The sequence below is a fragment of the Haliotis rufescens genome, unplaced genomic scaffold, assembly GCF_023055435.1.
Source record: "Haliotis rufescens isolate VD_foot unplaced genomic scaffold, xgHalRufe1.0.p SCAF_44, whole genome shotgun sequence".
NCBI lineage: Eukaryota > Metazoa > Mollusca > Gastropoda > Lepetellida > Haliotidae > Haliotis > Haliotis rufescens.
The window spans coordinates 1,313,569-1,331,742 of record NW_025964157.1 but is presented as its reverse complement, the minus strand read 5'-3'; the positions used below and the strand labels follow the sequence as shown (position 1 = coordinate 1,331,742).

General features: G+C 37.9%; 1 protein-coding gene across 3 annotated transcripts in view; it reads left to right on the top strand.

The window, feature by feature from the left end:
• Positions 1–10,208, top strand: part of LOC124136039 (suppressor of tumorigenicity 7 protein homolog) — a 74,599-nt gene extending 64,391 nt beyond the window's left edge. For all 3 annotated transcript variants that reach the window (XM_046501794.2, XM_046501797.2, XM_046501796.2), the window contains exons 12-15: positions 716–866; positions 1,859–1,951; positions 2,864–3,003; positions 5,143–10,208. In XM_046501794.2, coding sequence (XP_046357750.1) covers positions 716–866; positions 1,859–1,951; positions 2,864–3,003; positions 5,143–5,238 — 480 coding nt within the window. In that variant the 3' untranslated portion in view covers positions 5,239–10,208. The remainder of the gene's footprint in view (positions 1–715; positions 867–1,858; positions 1,952–2,863; positions 3,004–5,142) is intronic.
• The last annotated feature ends 7,966 nt before the right edge of the window (positions 10,209–18,174 follow it).

Below are 18,174 nucleotides of genomic sequence, written 5' to 3'. Positions count from 1 at the left end.
ACTAAACCAGCTCCAAGTTTTACTTTACTGATAGTTGTTACCTTTTCGAGTTATGATTACTGCTCATGATATCGAGTCCCGTGAAGATCCAGGGTAGAATTAGTCTTCAGCAACCCATGCTTGTCGAAAGAGGCGACTAATGGGATTGGGTGGTCAGGCTTGCTGACTTGGTTGATGCATGTCATCATATCCCAGTTGCGTATTTCAATTCTCATGATGTCAATCATTGGACTGTCTGGCCCAGACTCTATTATTCACAGACCGCTGTCATAGCTGGAATATTGCTGAGTGTGGCGTTCAACAACAAACAAAGAAACAAACAAAACTTACTGCAGAGTTACTGATGAATCACCTGCCTGTGGAACATTATTTTTTGTTAACAAAACCACTTGATTATTAGTGAGGAAGAAGAAATGATAGGGAGAACAACAACATTGATGAACACACAATGCCATTTAGAAAGTAGTCAAATGTAACAAATGTTATATTTGGGATAACACTTTCTTAGTAAAGTATAGATTCTATACTTTTGGGGGGTTGAATCCCGCCAGAGTCAGACACCTAATCCCGGACGGGACTCAAGCCCCCAAAAGTACGAGAATCTGAACTTTACTAAGAAAGTTTTATCTCAAATATTACATTTGTAAAAACATTGATGTTCACATTGGATAAATTGTTACAAGAGATAAAGAGATGCATGACACATTTGTTTCAGTACTTATTAGAAATGAAGAGCCTGGTGCTCCCCCCGGAACATATACTGAAGCGAGGGGACAGCGAAGCTCTAGCGTATGCATTTTTCCACCTCCAGCATTGGAAGAGGGTAGAGGGTGCGCTGAATCTTCTCCACTGTACGTGGGAGGGCAGTAAGTATTCCTTGCTGCTCAAGTGAAGCATCCCTCAGGAGCCAGAAACTGATGAATGTTGTTTCCATTCCTAGATTCACTGTGATTATGTTTCATTGTTTGCGACCCTAGGAGAAATGGGACCTTGTGGGTGCTTTGAGACAATTGTGTTGTGATGTCATATAAAAAAACGTTTGACGTCAACCTGCTTCCGCAAAAATGGCCATGTAGAGCTACAGTAAGCTATGTTTATAACAAACACACTTATAACAAACCGACCGATATAACAACTTATTTTTTAGTCCCGGACATTTGTTGTATATATGTTGTATATATACTTATAACGAACTACGGTTATTACAAACTAAAATAAGTGGTCCCTTTGAGTTCGTTATAACCTTAGTTTACTGTATGCAGATGGTACACAAATGTCTTATTTTTCTCATGTCGTAATGTAATAATACCATTTTTTCAAAATATTTTAGCCTACATGTCTTTTTTGATTAATCAATCACTATATCTAAATTATTCCAACAGTTATTATTTCGAATCTGAAAATGGGAGTTTGCAGAAAATTGGTCCAACTGTTTGCTGACAAGTATCTCTGTAATACATAAGAATTGAAGCCTGTGTGTTTCTGTGTTACAAAGATACTGTAGTTTTAAAATATAATGTGAAGTCAAAATGTGATTTTTTTCACCCATAACGTCCCTTATCTCATAGTTGGTCATATTTGTCAGAATCATCACCTTCCTCATGGGTCCTGCATCACTTTGGGCTTTCCTCCCACACACTGCCATGCTGTGATTTGTCTGAAATACTCATCAAAGTGGTGTTTAACTCACTCTTGAACATGATTTATGAGTTTCATTCCAATATTTCAAACTTTCTTGTTTATAGTTTCCCATTGGCAAAAATATTGATGTATCATACCTTGTCCTTTGTTACAAAAATTGTAATCATGTATTGCAATGTTGAAAATATTTGTATATATTTGCTCTTATGTATTGCAGCATTCCGAATGATTCCCTACCCACTAGAGAAGGGGCACCTGTTTTACCCCTACCCCACATGTACAGAAAGTGCTGACAGAGAACTGCTGCCTTGTGAGTAGACACATTGGGCCTTGGGGACGGGGTGGGGCGGGGCGGGGCGGGGCGGGGCGGGGCAGGGCTGAGATCCCAACCATTAGGATTGGGGTGAAATCATTGCCTATTTTTAAACCAAATTCTGTAAATATGATGAATTTGAAATATATTATAATTTCTTTTTGAAAACATCGCCAGAAAATTTGGTGAGGTACCTGCAGCCCATGCATTGCTGTTGTATTGTATAAAGAGCATTGCTGTATTGTAAATTGTACTGCGTATGTCCCAAATGAAGAACACCCATTGGACCAGAGGTTTCAGCTGGTTTTTTCAGTCGGTGTATTCTTTTCCATCATGATTTGGGGGAATGGATGGTCCAGTCATCTAATTTGCTGCAATCAGGTGTGCAGAGTTGTGTCCCTTGGGTATGTCGGAAACCTATGAACGTAGGTTCAAATTCTGGTTTGCCAGATTATGTTTCTGGGTTTATCGGCACCATACCCATCCTTGTGAGTTGCACCAAAATGGTTAACATCTGAGACCTGCATCACTTCGGTTTTTCCTCCAAACTTAAGCTGACCCCTAATGATATAACTCGAATACTATTCAAAGCAGTGTTAGACACGTGAAGATCTGGGTTAGAATTGGTCTTCAGCAACCCATGCTTGTCGTAAGAGGCGACTTAAGGGATCGGGTGGTCAGGCTCGCTGACTTGGTTGATGCATGTCATCGTATCCCAACTGCATGGATCCATGCTTATGATGTCAATCACTGGATTGTCTGGTCCAGACTCGATTTTTGAACATTGCTGAATGTGGCGTCAAACAACAGACAAATAAAAACAGAATCAAAGTGGCATTAAATCCAATTCACTCACTCATCCTGACATGAAATTCAGCATTGGATGTGACGTTATTTCTCTGTCCACAGCTTTTCACGAGGTGTCAGTTTACCCCAAGAAAGAGCTGCCTTTCTTCATCTTGTTCACTGCTGGTCTGTGTTCCTTTACTGCACTGCTGGCGCTGTTAACACATCAGTACCCAGAACCCATGGGCGTTGTTGTCAGAACGGTAAGATTTTCACCATGATTTTACCTTGACCTGCTCAGAGGCAGATATTCAGACTCAAGTCGGTAGCTAATGTAAAACAATTCTCCATTAATGTTAATATTTATGATTAATGTGATGGCTTGGTGAGGTGACTGTAGTTCACTGAAAACTTGACCAATTCATTGCATTGAATTCAATGTTAAGATACTTTTTGAATCCTGGATAAATCCTGCGTCACTCTTGACACACAACAAGTAGGGCTGGGACGAGTCCAGATTTACTACCCGGGTACCCGCCCCCCTATTACCCTACCCTACCCGAGTACCCACTGTAGGTCTCAGGAGATGTCTCAAAATGTCCGATTGGGAACTTTTTTAGCATAGACCTGGCAAAACATATTCAGATACATGTATTAAGCAATCTGGCCATGCATACACTGAAGTTGACTTAAGTTATATCTTTATTCAACCATACGAAAAATCAGAAGGAATGGGTGCATAGTCAGAAAGAAAAGCGAACATTAATGACTTGTAGTGTAACCATAGAGTTCCAGATAATTTTAGTCATTAAACAATATATCACGTGACTAACCACGGGTCTGGGTTGTCCTATGGGTACCCAGGTCCTACTCTGTACCCACCCGACCCGGGTACCGAGTTACCCATCTCAGCTCTTAAAAACAAGACATACTACACTTTGTCTAAGCTTATTGAAGACGTTTATTTGAATCAGAACTTGTACTGAATGTATGACAGGCGCTTTATCCCCCGCTACAAAGTGGAATGGGGATATTGGAATGGGTGCTGTCCTTCTGTCTATCCATCAGGTTTCATTTCCGGAGCAGAACTCAAAAACCATGAGAGATATCTTAACCAAACTTGCACATAGAAAAGTCTTTTGGTGAACTGGTGCGTTTTGATAGTTTGGAATTTTTAAAAAAATTATTGTTCGAGTTTCAATGGCAACGACTTTGATTTAGACTGAAAATAGTGGTATTAGCAGGGGATATGAGTATTTCATGCTTGTTTGTGGTAGACATGTAAATATTGTTATCATAAGTTTTGTTGTAAATTATGTTTATTATCACACGTCAGATCCACAGGGCAGTTAAGGGTTTTATTCTACAAGTGATTCTAGTGCTATCATTATTGTATCCCTTGTTGAAGTATAGGAGTGTTTGTGCTGAGATTGCTTTGTTGAATGAGACCAGTGCTCCTTATACAGATATTTATTGGCATCCATGCTTTAGTTGGAATATTGTTCATTGACAAAATTCACATACTCACCCTTGCTCTAAAATTGACACTGGGATGGACAACTTCTGTTTGCAAAGTTATTTCTGTATTTGACGTACAAAGCATCTTTCTCCAATAAGCGTTTTGTACGTTTGTTTTGAATTTCATGTGACCTTGTTTAAGAATCTTTATTATAATGACAAGATGGGAGGTCCTTTCTGGCTGTATTTATCAAATTGGAACAGGAAAGGTAGTTGTCTTTAGAAATATTTTCTAGTTGTCCTTTGCACCACGGTTGTGTCCTTTGTAGTGCCAGAAAGCTATCACCGTGGTTCAAAGCTTCTATTTGCCCTGATTATGTTTGTTGGTTTGTCAGCACCACACCAGTACTGGCTGAGGTCACCAAAGTGGTAAATGCCTCAGACCTACCGTATTCGACGTAATAAGCGCCCACGGCGATATTTGCTGATATATTGGCTAGTGGAGAAGCCCAATTTGCATCCCTTCCGATTGATCAATGTACAAAGGACTTATTTATTTGTGTATAATACGCACTCGTGTGTTATATACACCCTTAATTATGGGCAATTAAATTCTGCAAAAATATATCTGTCGCACATAAACACTTCAGGCTGTCAGCATAAACCACGAAATTTATCTTTCAACTCTCTTTTTTTCACGGAAATAATATTCTAATAAGAGCCCCATATTTCTAATTTTGAGAGCACCCTGGGCGCTTATTACGTCGAATATGGTAATTAACTTTCCTCTCACGTAGAGCTCACGAAATATAACTTGAAGCAACTTTAAACGACACTCCTCACAATATGGAACCTGGGAAATTCCTATTGTAGTTGTGTTGATGTTTGATGTGATAACTATTTACGGAAGATGTTGTTTACTGATGTACGCGATGCTGTTTCAGATGCTGAGTTGGATGTATCTGCCCTTGAGTTACGTCCTGGAGAAACTCGAAGCCATCCTCCCCTCCAACCTTCTCCATCAGCTGTCTCGTATCTAGATGACACCTGTCAATCATACTCATCACTGCCATCACCATGACAACCACCAGGACATATCTGTTGAGACTTCTCGGTGCAACAATGTTGTAGACTTGAAATAGTAATATTGAAGTATTGCCGAAGTGCTGTACTTCATTTGGGAGGTGCAGGACATTGCTTTGTCATCATATCAAATTATGGTTATGATGATTATGACACTGATAATGAATACACACGATTGGTTGAATAAGATTGTATTGGGAATTGTATCATGGATGTGAAGTTGAAACGGACACAAAATAGTTTGGATACATACAGAGTGTAGTTACATAGTGCTATAATTAATTGTAATAGTTTCAAAAAGTTATTTATTGGTAAAGAAAATAATGTAAATTATGCCTGTCCACATGTTTTTTCTTCCTGGCTTTAAATTTTGTTACACAACACAGAAATGGTACTTGCGAACTTCTTCTTCTGTATCCAGTCAAGAATGAGGTGTAATGAGGACTGTCTGTCTGCCCCTCAGAATCTGCATCACTTTCTAGATGAGCAAAACTGTTAGACATCGTTATGAGTGAGTCAAAATTGTTTAACGCCGCATCAGCATTCTTGCAGCTCTTTTTGCTGAGAAATGTATTCTATTGTTCTCTACTGAAAAAAAGTAGTTAGGGGTCATGAATAATGTTTTGGATTTTGTTTTGTAGTGAAGACCAAGGTTCTGCAAATTTGGACGGTATATAAAAATATTTCTTGATCCCTAACGTTTTTGGTTCAGAATATGTCATTTAAAGACTGAGAAATAATGTCAAAGAAATCATTTTAAAGGTTATCAGATGTGTTCATATGAATAAAACTGCACAGTTTTTTCCACACAATGATACAATGTGTCCAAAAAGGCTGGTATAGAGGTTTTCAGTAAGTATACACTCTTGCTCATAACCAAACTTTCTTGTGAATCAACGTTTTGCTCATTTTATCCTTTCTTATTTCATTGATGATGTCAGAAGTAAAGAACTGACAAGTGTAAGATGGAAGAAAGTCTAATTGTCAACCATTTGAACATGTGCAATTATTTTCATTCTGAATATTTAACGTTTCCAATGGGCCTGAAAGGGTCCTTACATACCTGATCCTCACCCTAATGCAGAGACAACCTCTATGTAGCTCCCGTCAACCAGAGGAGTTTGAAATACGTGGCCTTTGTGTCCAGATGGTTACTCTTGGGATTTTAACACAACACTGTCTTTGTTTCATCGTCAATACTTCAAGTGTTTGTACACAGTATGTTCCTCCATCACCTGTGAATACATAGCACCACTTTACAGGTAGTCACTTTTTACCACCGAATTAAGGGCAGACCTGGACAAGGACCTGGACAAGGACCTCGTTCCTGGGAGAGGGAGACCTAGGAGGACTCGCACCAATGAGCAACCAGATTATACTGGTAATATCTCTTGTGCAGCATGTTTTGTTGTGTATCGCCGCACTCCAAAAATCGCTGCACTTGCAGCAATATTCCAGCTATACGAAAGCAATCTGTAAATGATCGGGTCTGAACTGGACAATCCATTGATCGATGTTGTCAACAACAATCCACGCTGTTGGAGTATGATGACACACTATCAGCCAAGTCACTGAGCCTGATCACCCGATACATTTGGCCACCACTACGACCAGCACAGGTTGCTGGGGACAAATTCTAACCCGGAATCCCCACGCGGTGGAATACGTGCCATGACCTGGAGGCTATCTACTCCACACATTGCTTCAATATCAGCCAATGGAAATCTGTACATAAAAGAATGTATTGTGAAACCATCAAACAACCAACAACTGGTATACAATCAACACATGTTTTTCAAACTTCACAAGGTTTTCAAATCAACACAAATTACTGCACAGAAATGATAATGGCAGTACACAATAGAGTGGTAGTACTATATTCAATGGCAGTATATACTATTATGACAGTGGTCAGTATCAAATACAAAAAGACACTGGTGATGTAATGAAATGCGTGAGAGATACGGGTGGCACGCTCTTGTCCCCTTGTTTCTCTAACTACTGGATATTTCCACACGATGCCATCACAACATAGAATGTTCCACATGTTTCTATACAATCTATCACAGTCCACGGTATTCCGGAATCTTACACATCACACTAGCATCAATATATAGTATCTTCCTCACAACTGCTTACATTAAATAGTACTACATTCCAGACAACTAATCTAGTAAATACAATGCAGTTAGCTTCTACCGCATCTCCACAGAATCAGTGTAATACAGTTACATTCTTTGTTCAACAATAAAATGCACTGCCATATGACAATAAATATTACTCTGTGAATTCACAGATAATGGAGGAACACAGTGTGTAGAAACCTGTGAAGTATTGACAATGTTTTATTGATATGTTGAGTTCCTGTAGTTCAAGTGAATGAGGAGTTTCTGCGCTTTCATTATACATATGAAATTACATCTGTCTAATCAACTCATTGTGGAACTATGTTTTCAAGTAATATCCAATAAGTTAATTAAGATTTGATACATTACATACAACAGAATAAAAGACAAGCATTTAACGACTGTGCAATACATGCAGCAATTAGGAGTTTTATTCTACACACAACCGTTAATTATTTTGTCTGCTGTTTTAAGGGGTGATAGGGTAGCCCAGTGGTTAAGGTGTCTCCAGGCTCGTGATTGTGTCAGCTACTTTCTTGTGGGGTACAAATTTAAACACCTTTTGTTATGTTAAAAGCTCCTCTCTTGAAGATATGGTTAATTTAGTTATTTATTATGGTGTATTATAGTATGATTTGTTGTTTACAAAGCAAGTTAGGCTTTCAAAATGAAAGAATTGGTACTCAGGCAATGGCTTTTGAAAATATAGTGCTGTGAGTTTTTGGGGGTTTTTTTTGCTTGTTCAAACTAGTATGTAACCAAACAAACAGTTGTGTTCCATCAACCTGGGAAAGGGCCTCCCTACATCAACAAGCATACAAACTCCTATTGCTGCCATGTAAAGGGAAGTAACTGCATGTTAAATTGGATCTCATTTATTTAAGTATTAGGATTTTTTGATTTTTTTAAAAATGGAAATAAAAACGAAACATGCGGCTGACTTTATGATGATGCGTGCGTTGCCTGAGAACCAAGACTATTATTTTTTTAGCCTTATGTAAGTATGTAAGATCGCTTGTGGAACAGCCCCGGGTTACTAGGGTAAGACTATTTGTCGTTTGTTTTTCTTTACTTCAGTTCAAGCCAATACTTCCTGTATCTGCAACTGTTTCAGCCAAGTGTGTCGTGTTACTGCTGTTAAGTGCTTCTTACCGATGTGTGTGTTGTAAAGTCTGTCTCCCAATATGGGTGCATTTCAATATTGAAGGTGATATAAAAACATATTTTGAAATATCTGCTATTTTTATATACTGATAAATAACATGCATATCTTAATGAATCCGAATTTGACAGCCAAGATGTGACATTTTTTGCTTTCAAGCTTGTTCACTTAGTTCTTCTTGAGACTGCAACCCTGCTTCTACTTAGGTTCAAACTACTTGTTAAATGTAAGGATTATTTCCTACATAACTACAGTCAAATCTCGTTAATCTGACACTTGTTAATCTGACAATCGGCTTTATCTGACACAAAAGATGGGAACCGGTTAAATCAGTGCTGTTTAGACCCGTCAATCCAACAGTGTCGCACTCAACTCCAACACGCCTGATTTGCAATGAATTACAGAAATCACTCATTAACCAATCTCGTTAATCCGACCGTGATCAGCGTACTCTGTGGTCATCTGCACGTGGTATTATTGAAAGACTAGATTTTGATAAGTTTTTAGCTTTGGTCAGTTGGAATACAAGTAATTTTTGTGTGTGTAGCTGAATATTGCTTTTTTTAAATTTGAGTTTTGTGGGGGGAAATAAGTGTTGATAGTGTTTACAGTGCAGGACATTTAGTAACTGTGTTTACAGCGACATGTATTGTCTGATATATATGTTTATTGTTAATGCAGGAGTTTTAAAGATATGTTTTCCAAAGATATCGATTAAAGTATTTTAAGTTATTTATTGATATTGATAACACTTGTAAATGAATCTTATTTTGAAACATTTTACTTATTTCTGCTTTTCATTTAACTTATGTTTTCACATTTCAATTGTTTCGAGTCAGCTTATTCATAATCCAAATTTTGTCAAATCTGGCAGTATTAGAGGTTTGGGATAATGCATTTGATCAAATAATATTTAAAAAGTAGTTACTTTAAGTTTGTATGTTTGTAGTGGTATCCTTTTTTATTATTCAGTCTAAATTGAATAAAAATATGTAAAAGCTATTTTATTATATTTTTCTGAGAACAGTTTTTGTCTCTGATAGCTCAAATCCCTAAACTGAGAAATAAACTTGTGCTTGAAGGAGGTTTTGGTGTAGTTATATGGAGCATGGTGTAAGATGCATGTTGTCTAGTCTTCTTTTTCTTATTTTTTAAAAAGAAACATTTTCCCCTCAACATGAATATTTTCAGGGTAAATCTGTTTTCTTGCTAAACATGTCACAAACAGGATTTTATGTTCTTTCTTTATCTGCATGTGTTTTTGTCATTTGTGCAAGGTCGGAACTACTTGATGCATGTGCATACTTCTATAATATGAACTACTGCTGTTCTGTAAAGTGACAGAAAAGGACTTGATCGTTGGTGTGTATTTCAATTTGGAGAGAAGCCCTGGCAAGGTTTATGCTGACAAAGCACTTTGTTTTCATGAATTTCAACAATACTTTGTTGTTGACAGAATGTGTCTATTTGTGAATGCCATCTTGGTATAACAACATTGTGTTCACAACCTCACCCCCCATGATCAAGTATGGTATCACCTGTCATATGTTAAGGATTGTACCATGTTGGTTTGGAGGGGTGTAGGGTAGGTGTTACATCAACATTTATTATACAAATAAATAAAATGTTGAACAGTAAACTGTTGTTGTGTTTTTAGACTGTCCATCCGGAATCTTGGAGTTGCATCCAAAATTTGTAGTAACAAGATATAGTTGGAATATAACAGAATAATGTTTCGACAGCTGCTTCAAGACACACCATATATTTTCTTAATAAGGAGGAGCCAGGAGCCTATTAACTGTTTAATTGGCATTCTAGAAGTTGGTGAGTAAGAAAATGTACAACTTTATGTATAACAACTTCAATTGCTAGGTGGAGCTTGATAACAATGTAAGGATCTACATCAAAACATCCAGCTTGATAACAATGTAAGGATCTACATCAAAACATCCAGCTTGATAACAATGTAAGGATCTACATCGAAACGTCCTGCTTGATAACAATGTAAGGATCTACATCAAAACATCCAGCTTGATAACAATGTAAGGATCTACATCAAAACATCCAGCTTGATAACAATGTAAGGATCTACATCAAAACGTCAAGCTTGATAACAATGTAAGGATCTACATCAAAACGTCAAACTTGATAACAATGTACATAAGGATCTACATCGAAACATCCTGCTTGATAACGGTGTAAGGATCTACATCGAAACATCCAGCTTGATAACGGTGTAAGGATCTACATCAAAACATCCAGCTTGATAACAATGTAAGGATCTACATCAAAACATCCAGCTTGATAACAATGTAAGGATCTACATCAAAACATCCAGCTTGATAACAATGTAAGGATTTACATCAAAACATCCTGCTTGATAACAGTGTAAGGATCTACATCAAAACATCCAGCTTGATAACAATGTAAGGATCTACATCTAAACATCCTGCTTGATAACAATGTAAGGATCTACATCTAAACGTCCTGCTTGATAACAATGTAAGGATCTACATCGAAACATCCAGCTTGATAACAGTGTAAGGATCCACATCTAAACGTCCTGCTTGTTAACAATGTAAGGATCTACATCTAAACGTCCTGCTTGATAACAATGTAAGGATCTACATCTAAACGTCCTGCTTGATAACAATGTAAGGATCTGCATCAAAACATCCTGCTTGATAACAATGTAAGGATCTACATCGAAACGCCCTGCTTGATAACAATGTAAGGATCTACATCTAAACGTCCTGCTTGATAACAATGTAAGGATCTACATCTAAACGTCCTGCTTGATAACAATGTAAGGATCTACATCTAAACGTCCTGCTTGATAACAATGTAAGGATCTACATCGAAACGTCCTGCTTGATAACGGTGTAAGGATCTACATCTAAACATCCTGCTTGATAACAGTGTAAGGATCTACATCGAAACATCCAGCTTGATAACAGTGTAAGGATCCACATCTAAACGTCCTGCTTGATAACAATGTAAGGATCTACATCTAAACGTCCTGCTTGATAACAATGTAAGGATCTACATCTAAACGTCCTGCTTGATAACAATGTAAGGATCTACATCAAAACATCCTGCTTGATAACAATGTAAGGATCTACATCGAAACGTCCTGCTTGATAACAATGTAAGGATCTACATCTAAACGTCCTGCTTGATAACAATGTAAGGATCTACATCTAAACATCCTGCTTGATAACAGTGTAAGGATCTACATCTAAACATCCTGCTTGATAACAATGTAAGGATCTACATCAAAACGTCCTGCTTGATAACAATGTAAGGATCTACATCGAAACGTCCTGCTTGATAACAGTGTAAGGATCTACATCGAAACATCCAGCTTGATAACAATGTAAGGATCTACATCTAAACGTCCTGCTTGATAACAATGTAAGGATCTACATCTAAACGTCCTGCTTGATAACAATGTAAGGATCTACATCTAAACGTCCTGCTTGATAACAATGTAAGGATCTACATCTAAACGTCCTGCTTGATAACAATGTAAGGATCTACATCTAAACGTCCTGCTTGATAACAATGTAAGGATCTACATCTAAACGTCCAGCTTGATAACAATGTAAGGATCTACATCTAAACGTCCTGCTTGATAACAATGTAAGGATCTACATCTAAACATCCAGCTTGATAACAATGTAAGGATCTACATCTAAACGTCCTGCTTGATAACAATGTAAGGATCTACATCTAAACATCCAGCTTGATAACAGTGTAAGGATCCACATCTAAACATCCTGCTTGATAACAATGTAAGGATCTACATCTAAACGTCCTGCTTGATAACAATGTAAGGATCTACATCTAAACGTCCTGCTTGATAACAATGTAAGGATCTACATCAAAACATCCTGCTTGATAACAATGTAAGGATCTACATCGAAACGTCCTGCTTGATAACAATGTAAGGATCTACATCTAAACGTCCTGCTTGATAACAATGTAAGGATCTACATCTAAACGTCCTGCTTGATAACGGTGTAAGGATCTACATCTAAACATCCTGCTTGATAACAGTGTAAGGATCTACATCGAAACATCCAGCTTGATAACAATGTAAGGATCTACATCTAAACGTCCTGCTTGATAACAATGTAAGGATCTACATCTAAACGTCCTGCTTGATAACAATGTAAGGATCTACATCTAAACGTCCTGCTTGATAACAATGTAAGGATCTACATCTAAACGTCCTGCTTGATAACAATGTAAGGATCTACATCGAAACATCCAGCTTGATAACAATGTAAGGATCTACATCTAAACGTCCTGCTTGATAACAATGTAAGGATCTACATCTAAACGTCCTGCTTGATAACAATGTAAGGATCTACATCTAAACGTCCTGCTTGATAACAATGTAAGGATCTACATCTAAACGTCCTGCTTGATAACAATGTAAGGATCTACATCTAAACGTCCTGCTTGATAACAATGTAAGGATCTACATCTAAACGTCCTGCTTGATAACAATGTAAGGATCTACATCGAAACATCCTGCTTGATAACAATGTAAGGATCTACATCTAAACGTCCTGCTTGATAACAATGTAAGGATCTACATCTAAACATCCAGCTTGATAACAGTGTAAGGATCCACATCTAAACGTCCTGCTTGATAACAATGTAAGGATCTACATCTAAACGTCCTGCTTGATAACAATGTAAGGATCTACATCTAAACGTCCTGCTTGATAACAATGTAAGGATCTACATCAAAACATCCTGCTTGATAACAATGTAAGGATCTACATCGAAACGTCCTGCTTGATAACAATGTAAGGATCTACATCTAAACGTCCTGCTTGATAACAATGTAAGGATCTACATCTAAACATCCTGCTTGATAACAGTGTAAGGATCTACATCTAAACGTCCTGCTTGATAACAATGTAAGGATCTACATCAAAACGTCCTGCTTGATAACAATGTAAGGATCTACATCGAAACGTCCTGCTTGATAACAGTGTAAGGATCTACATCGAAACATCCAGCTTGATAACAATGTAAGGATCTACATCTAAACGTCCTGCTTGATAACAATGTAAGGATCTACATCTAAACGTCCTGCTTGATAACAATGTAAGGATCTACATCTAAACGTCCTGCTTGATAACAATGTAAGGATCTACATCTAAACGTCCTGCTTGATAACAATGTAAGGATCTACATCTAAACGTCCTGCTTGATAACAATGTAAGGATCTACATCTAAACGTCCAGCTTGATAACAATGTAAGGATCTACATCTAAACGTCCTGCTTGATAACAATGTAAGGATCTACATCTAAACATCCAGCTTGATAACAATGTAAGGATCTACATCTAAACGTCCTGCTTGATAACAATGTAAGGATCTACATCTAAACATCCAGCTTGATAACAGTGTAAGGATCCACATCTAAACGTCCTGCTTGATAACAATGTAAGGATCTACATCTAAACGTCCTGCTTGATAACAATGTAAGGATCTACATCTAAACGTCCTGCTTGATAACAATGTAAGGATCTACATCAAAACATCCTGCTTGATAACAATGTAAGGATCTACATCGAAACGTCCTGCTTGATAACAATGTAAGGATCTACATCTAAACGTCCTGCTTGATAACAATGTAAGGATCTACATCTAAACGTCCTGCTTGATAACGGTGTAAGGATCTACATCTAAACATCCTGCTTGATAACAGTGTAAGGATCTACATCGAAACATCCAGCTTGATAACAATGTAAGGATCTACATCTAAACGTCCTGCTTGATAACAATGTAAGGATCTACATCTAAACGTCCTGCTTGATAACAATGTAAGGATCTACATCGAAACATCCAGCTTGATAACAGTGTAAGGATCCACATCTAAACGTCCTGCTTGTTAACAATGTAAGGATCTACATCTAAACGTCCTGCTTGATAACAATGTAAGGATCTACATCTAAACGTCCTGCTTGATAACAATGTAAGGATCTGCATCAAAACATCCTGCTTGATAACAATGTAAGGATCTACATCGAAACGCCCTGCTTGATAACAATGTAAGGATCTACATCTAAACGTCCAGCTTGATAACAATGTAAGGATCTACATCTAAACATCCTGCTTGATAACAATGTAAGGATCTACATCTAAACGTCCTGCTTGATAACAATGTAAGGATCTACATCTAAACATCCTGCTTGATAACAATGTAAGGATCTACATCTAAACGTCCTGCTTGATAACAATGTAAGGATCTACATCGAAACATCCAGCTTGATAACAGTGTAAGGATCCACATCTAAACGTCCTGCTTGATAACAATGTAAGGATCTACATCTAAACGTCCTGCTTGATAACAATGTAAGGATCTACATCTAAACGTCCTGCTTGATAACAATGTAAGGATCTACATCAAAACATCCTGCTTGATAACAATGTAAGGATCTACATCTAAACGTCCAGCTTGATAACAATGTAAGGATCTACATCTAAACGTCCTGCTTGATAACAATGTAAGGATCTACATCTAAACGTCCTGCTTGATAACAATGTAAGGATCTACATCTAAACATCCAGCTTGATAACAATGTAAAGATCTACATCGAAACATCCAGCTTGATAACAGTGTAAGGATCTACATCGAAACGTCCTGCTTGATAACAATGTAAGGATCTACATCTAAACGTCCTGCTTGATAACAATGTAAGGATCTACATCTAAACGTCCTGCTTGATAACGGTGTAAGGATCTACATCTAAACATCCTGCTTGATAACAGTGTAAGGATCTACATCGAAACATCCAGCTTGATAACAATGTAAGGATCTACATCTAAACGTCCTGCTTGATAACAATGTAAGGATCTACATCTAAACGTCCTGCTTGATAACAATGTAAGGATCTACATCTAAACGTCCAGCTTGATAACAATGTAAGGATCTACATCTAAACGTCCTGCTTGATAACAATGTAAGGATCTACATCTAAACATCCAGCTTGATAACAATGTAAGGATCTACATCTAAACGTCCTGCTTGATAACAATGTAAGGATCTACATCTAAACATCCAGCTTGATAACAGTGTAAGGATCCACATCTAAACGTCCTGCTTGATAACAATGTAAGGATCTACATCTAAACGTCCTGCTTGATAACAATGTAAGGATCTACATCTAAACGTCCTGCTTGATAACAATGTAAGGATCTACATCTAAACGTCCTGTTTGATTTGGGGGTACATGTGTTTAAGAACACCTGTTTGATTTGAGGGTACATGTGTTTAAGAACACATGTTTGATTTGGGAGTACATGTGTTTAAGAACACCTATTTGATTTGGGAGTACATGTGTTTAAGAACACCTGTTTGATTTGGGGGTACATGTGTTTAAGAACACCTGTTTGATTTGGGGGTACATGTGTTTAAGAACATCTGTTTGATTTGGGAGTACATGTGTTTAAGAACACCTGTTTGATTTGAGGGTACATGTGTTTAAGAACACTTATTTGATTTGGGGGTACATGTGTTTAAGAACACCTGTTTGATTTGAGGGTACATGTGTTTAAGAACACTTGTTTGATTTGGGAGTACATGTGTTTAAGAACACCTATTTGATTTGGGAGTACATGTGTTTAAGAACACCTGTTTGATTTGGGAGTACACGTGTTTAAGAACACATGTTTGATTTGGGGGTACATGTGTTTAAGAACACCTGTTTGATTTGAGGGTACATGTGTTTAAGAACACCTGTTTGATTTGAGGGTACATGTGTTGAAGAACACTTGTTTGATTTTGGAGTACATGTGTTTAAGAATACCTGTTTGATTTGGGGGTACATGTGTTTAAGAACACCTGTTTGATTTGAGGGTACATGTGTTTAAGAACACATATTTGATTTGGGGGTACATGTGTTTAAGAACACATATTTGATTTGAGGGTACATGTGTTTAAGAACACATATTTGATTTGGGGGTACATGTGTTTAAGAAGAATTATGAAGAACATGTGAAGAAGGAGATGCATATTGCTGGGACGTCCATTTTCCAGCTATGTAAACAATAAAGTCTGGACTGGGCAAACCAGTGACTGAAAGCATGAGCAACAATCACGCAATCGTAACTAAATTGAACGTCAAGGACAAAATATGAATCCAATATAAATCAAATACATTAGGTAAACGTTTGTTTTAGTTTTTGAGCCTACAGCGCACAGGACGTCTTCATCATGTTTACGTGCGTATGTGTGTAACCAGATCATGGTTGTTTTGATCGTCATTCTGCCAAAAACCACTAAAAAGGCTGGAACATGAACAAAAACAAACCAGACAACACTCAGCTCTTCCACAAGTTGGTCTAATGGAGTATTCTGATAGTCAAGCACCGCTACGTCAATAAATAATATAACGCTCTTCTCGTCCTCGAGAACACTGAAGTAGCAGACTTCACTGCCGAGACCGGAAGTAAAGGAGAGGGCACAGTGCTCTACATCTCGCTTGAACACCGGAGAGAACTCGACAGCAAAGAACTTGACATTTAAGCATTCACGTTTTAACAATTCAAACACCTGACATACCCGTTCTTGACATATTAATGGCTAGTTTCGGAATTGTATTCAAGAAATTAAAACCATTAAGACCACGAATAGAGCGTTATTGGGATCCGCCATTTGTAAGGTCACCGGTTATCACTTGCTCTCTGCGCCCTAAACCGTCCCAGGATCCGCTGGTCGGTGCGCTCGCGGGATGAATTAGTCACTCTAGTCCACGACCACTGGGATCGCAGTGAACTGTGGTACAGGTGTAAATACGTGACAAACATACCCACACATGTAGGGGCACAACAAACCCATTGAGAAGAGCTCCTGTTTTACCAATTGTTGTTGACATGTGCCTCCACTGATGGAAACAACCCCGTGAAATCCGGCTAGAATAGGTCTTCATCAACCCATGCTTGTCTTAAAAGGCGACTATGCTAGTCGTAAGAGGCGATTAACGGGATCGGGTGGTCACGCTCGCTGACTTGGTTGGTGCATGTAGTCGCATCCCATTGCGTGGATCGATGCTCATGATACAATCACTAGATTGTCTTGTCCAGACTCCATTATTATGACCAGTCATATAGCTTGAATACTGTTCAATGCAGCGTTAAACAACAAACAAACACAATTATTGGAAACAAATAATGTGCTCTTTTCTTGCAGACTATATAGTGTCCAAGGAATACAGTTCGTTATATTTATATATTTTCATGAAACAATAATTGAGCACCTGGTTTTCTTGGGGAAAATAAATAATTGACCTAAAAATAAACGTATGTTGAATTCAAACCCATATCCCGATCGCATCCCCGAAAAATGCTTGTTTCCTTCAGATAACACGGTGAAGCCCATTTCTGGTGTCCCCCGCCGTGATATTGCTGGAATATTGCTAAAAGCGGCGTAAAACCATACTCACTCACTCACTCAGATAACACGGCGTGTTATAAATGAAATACTGTTCAACGGTCACCATCTTATTTCTAATTCGGTACTTTATTACTGGAGGTGGTGCTGTTGATGCCGTTACAGACAACGGGCATATGCTTAATGTTTA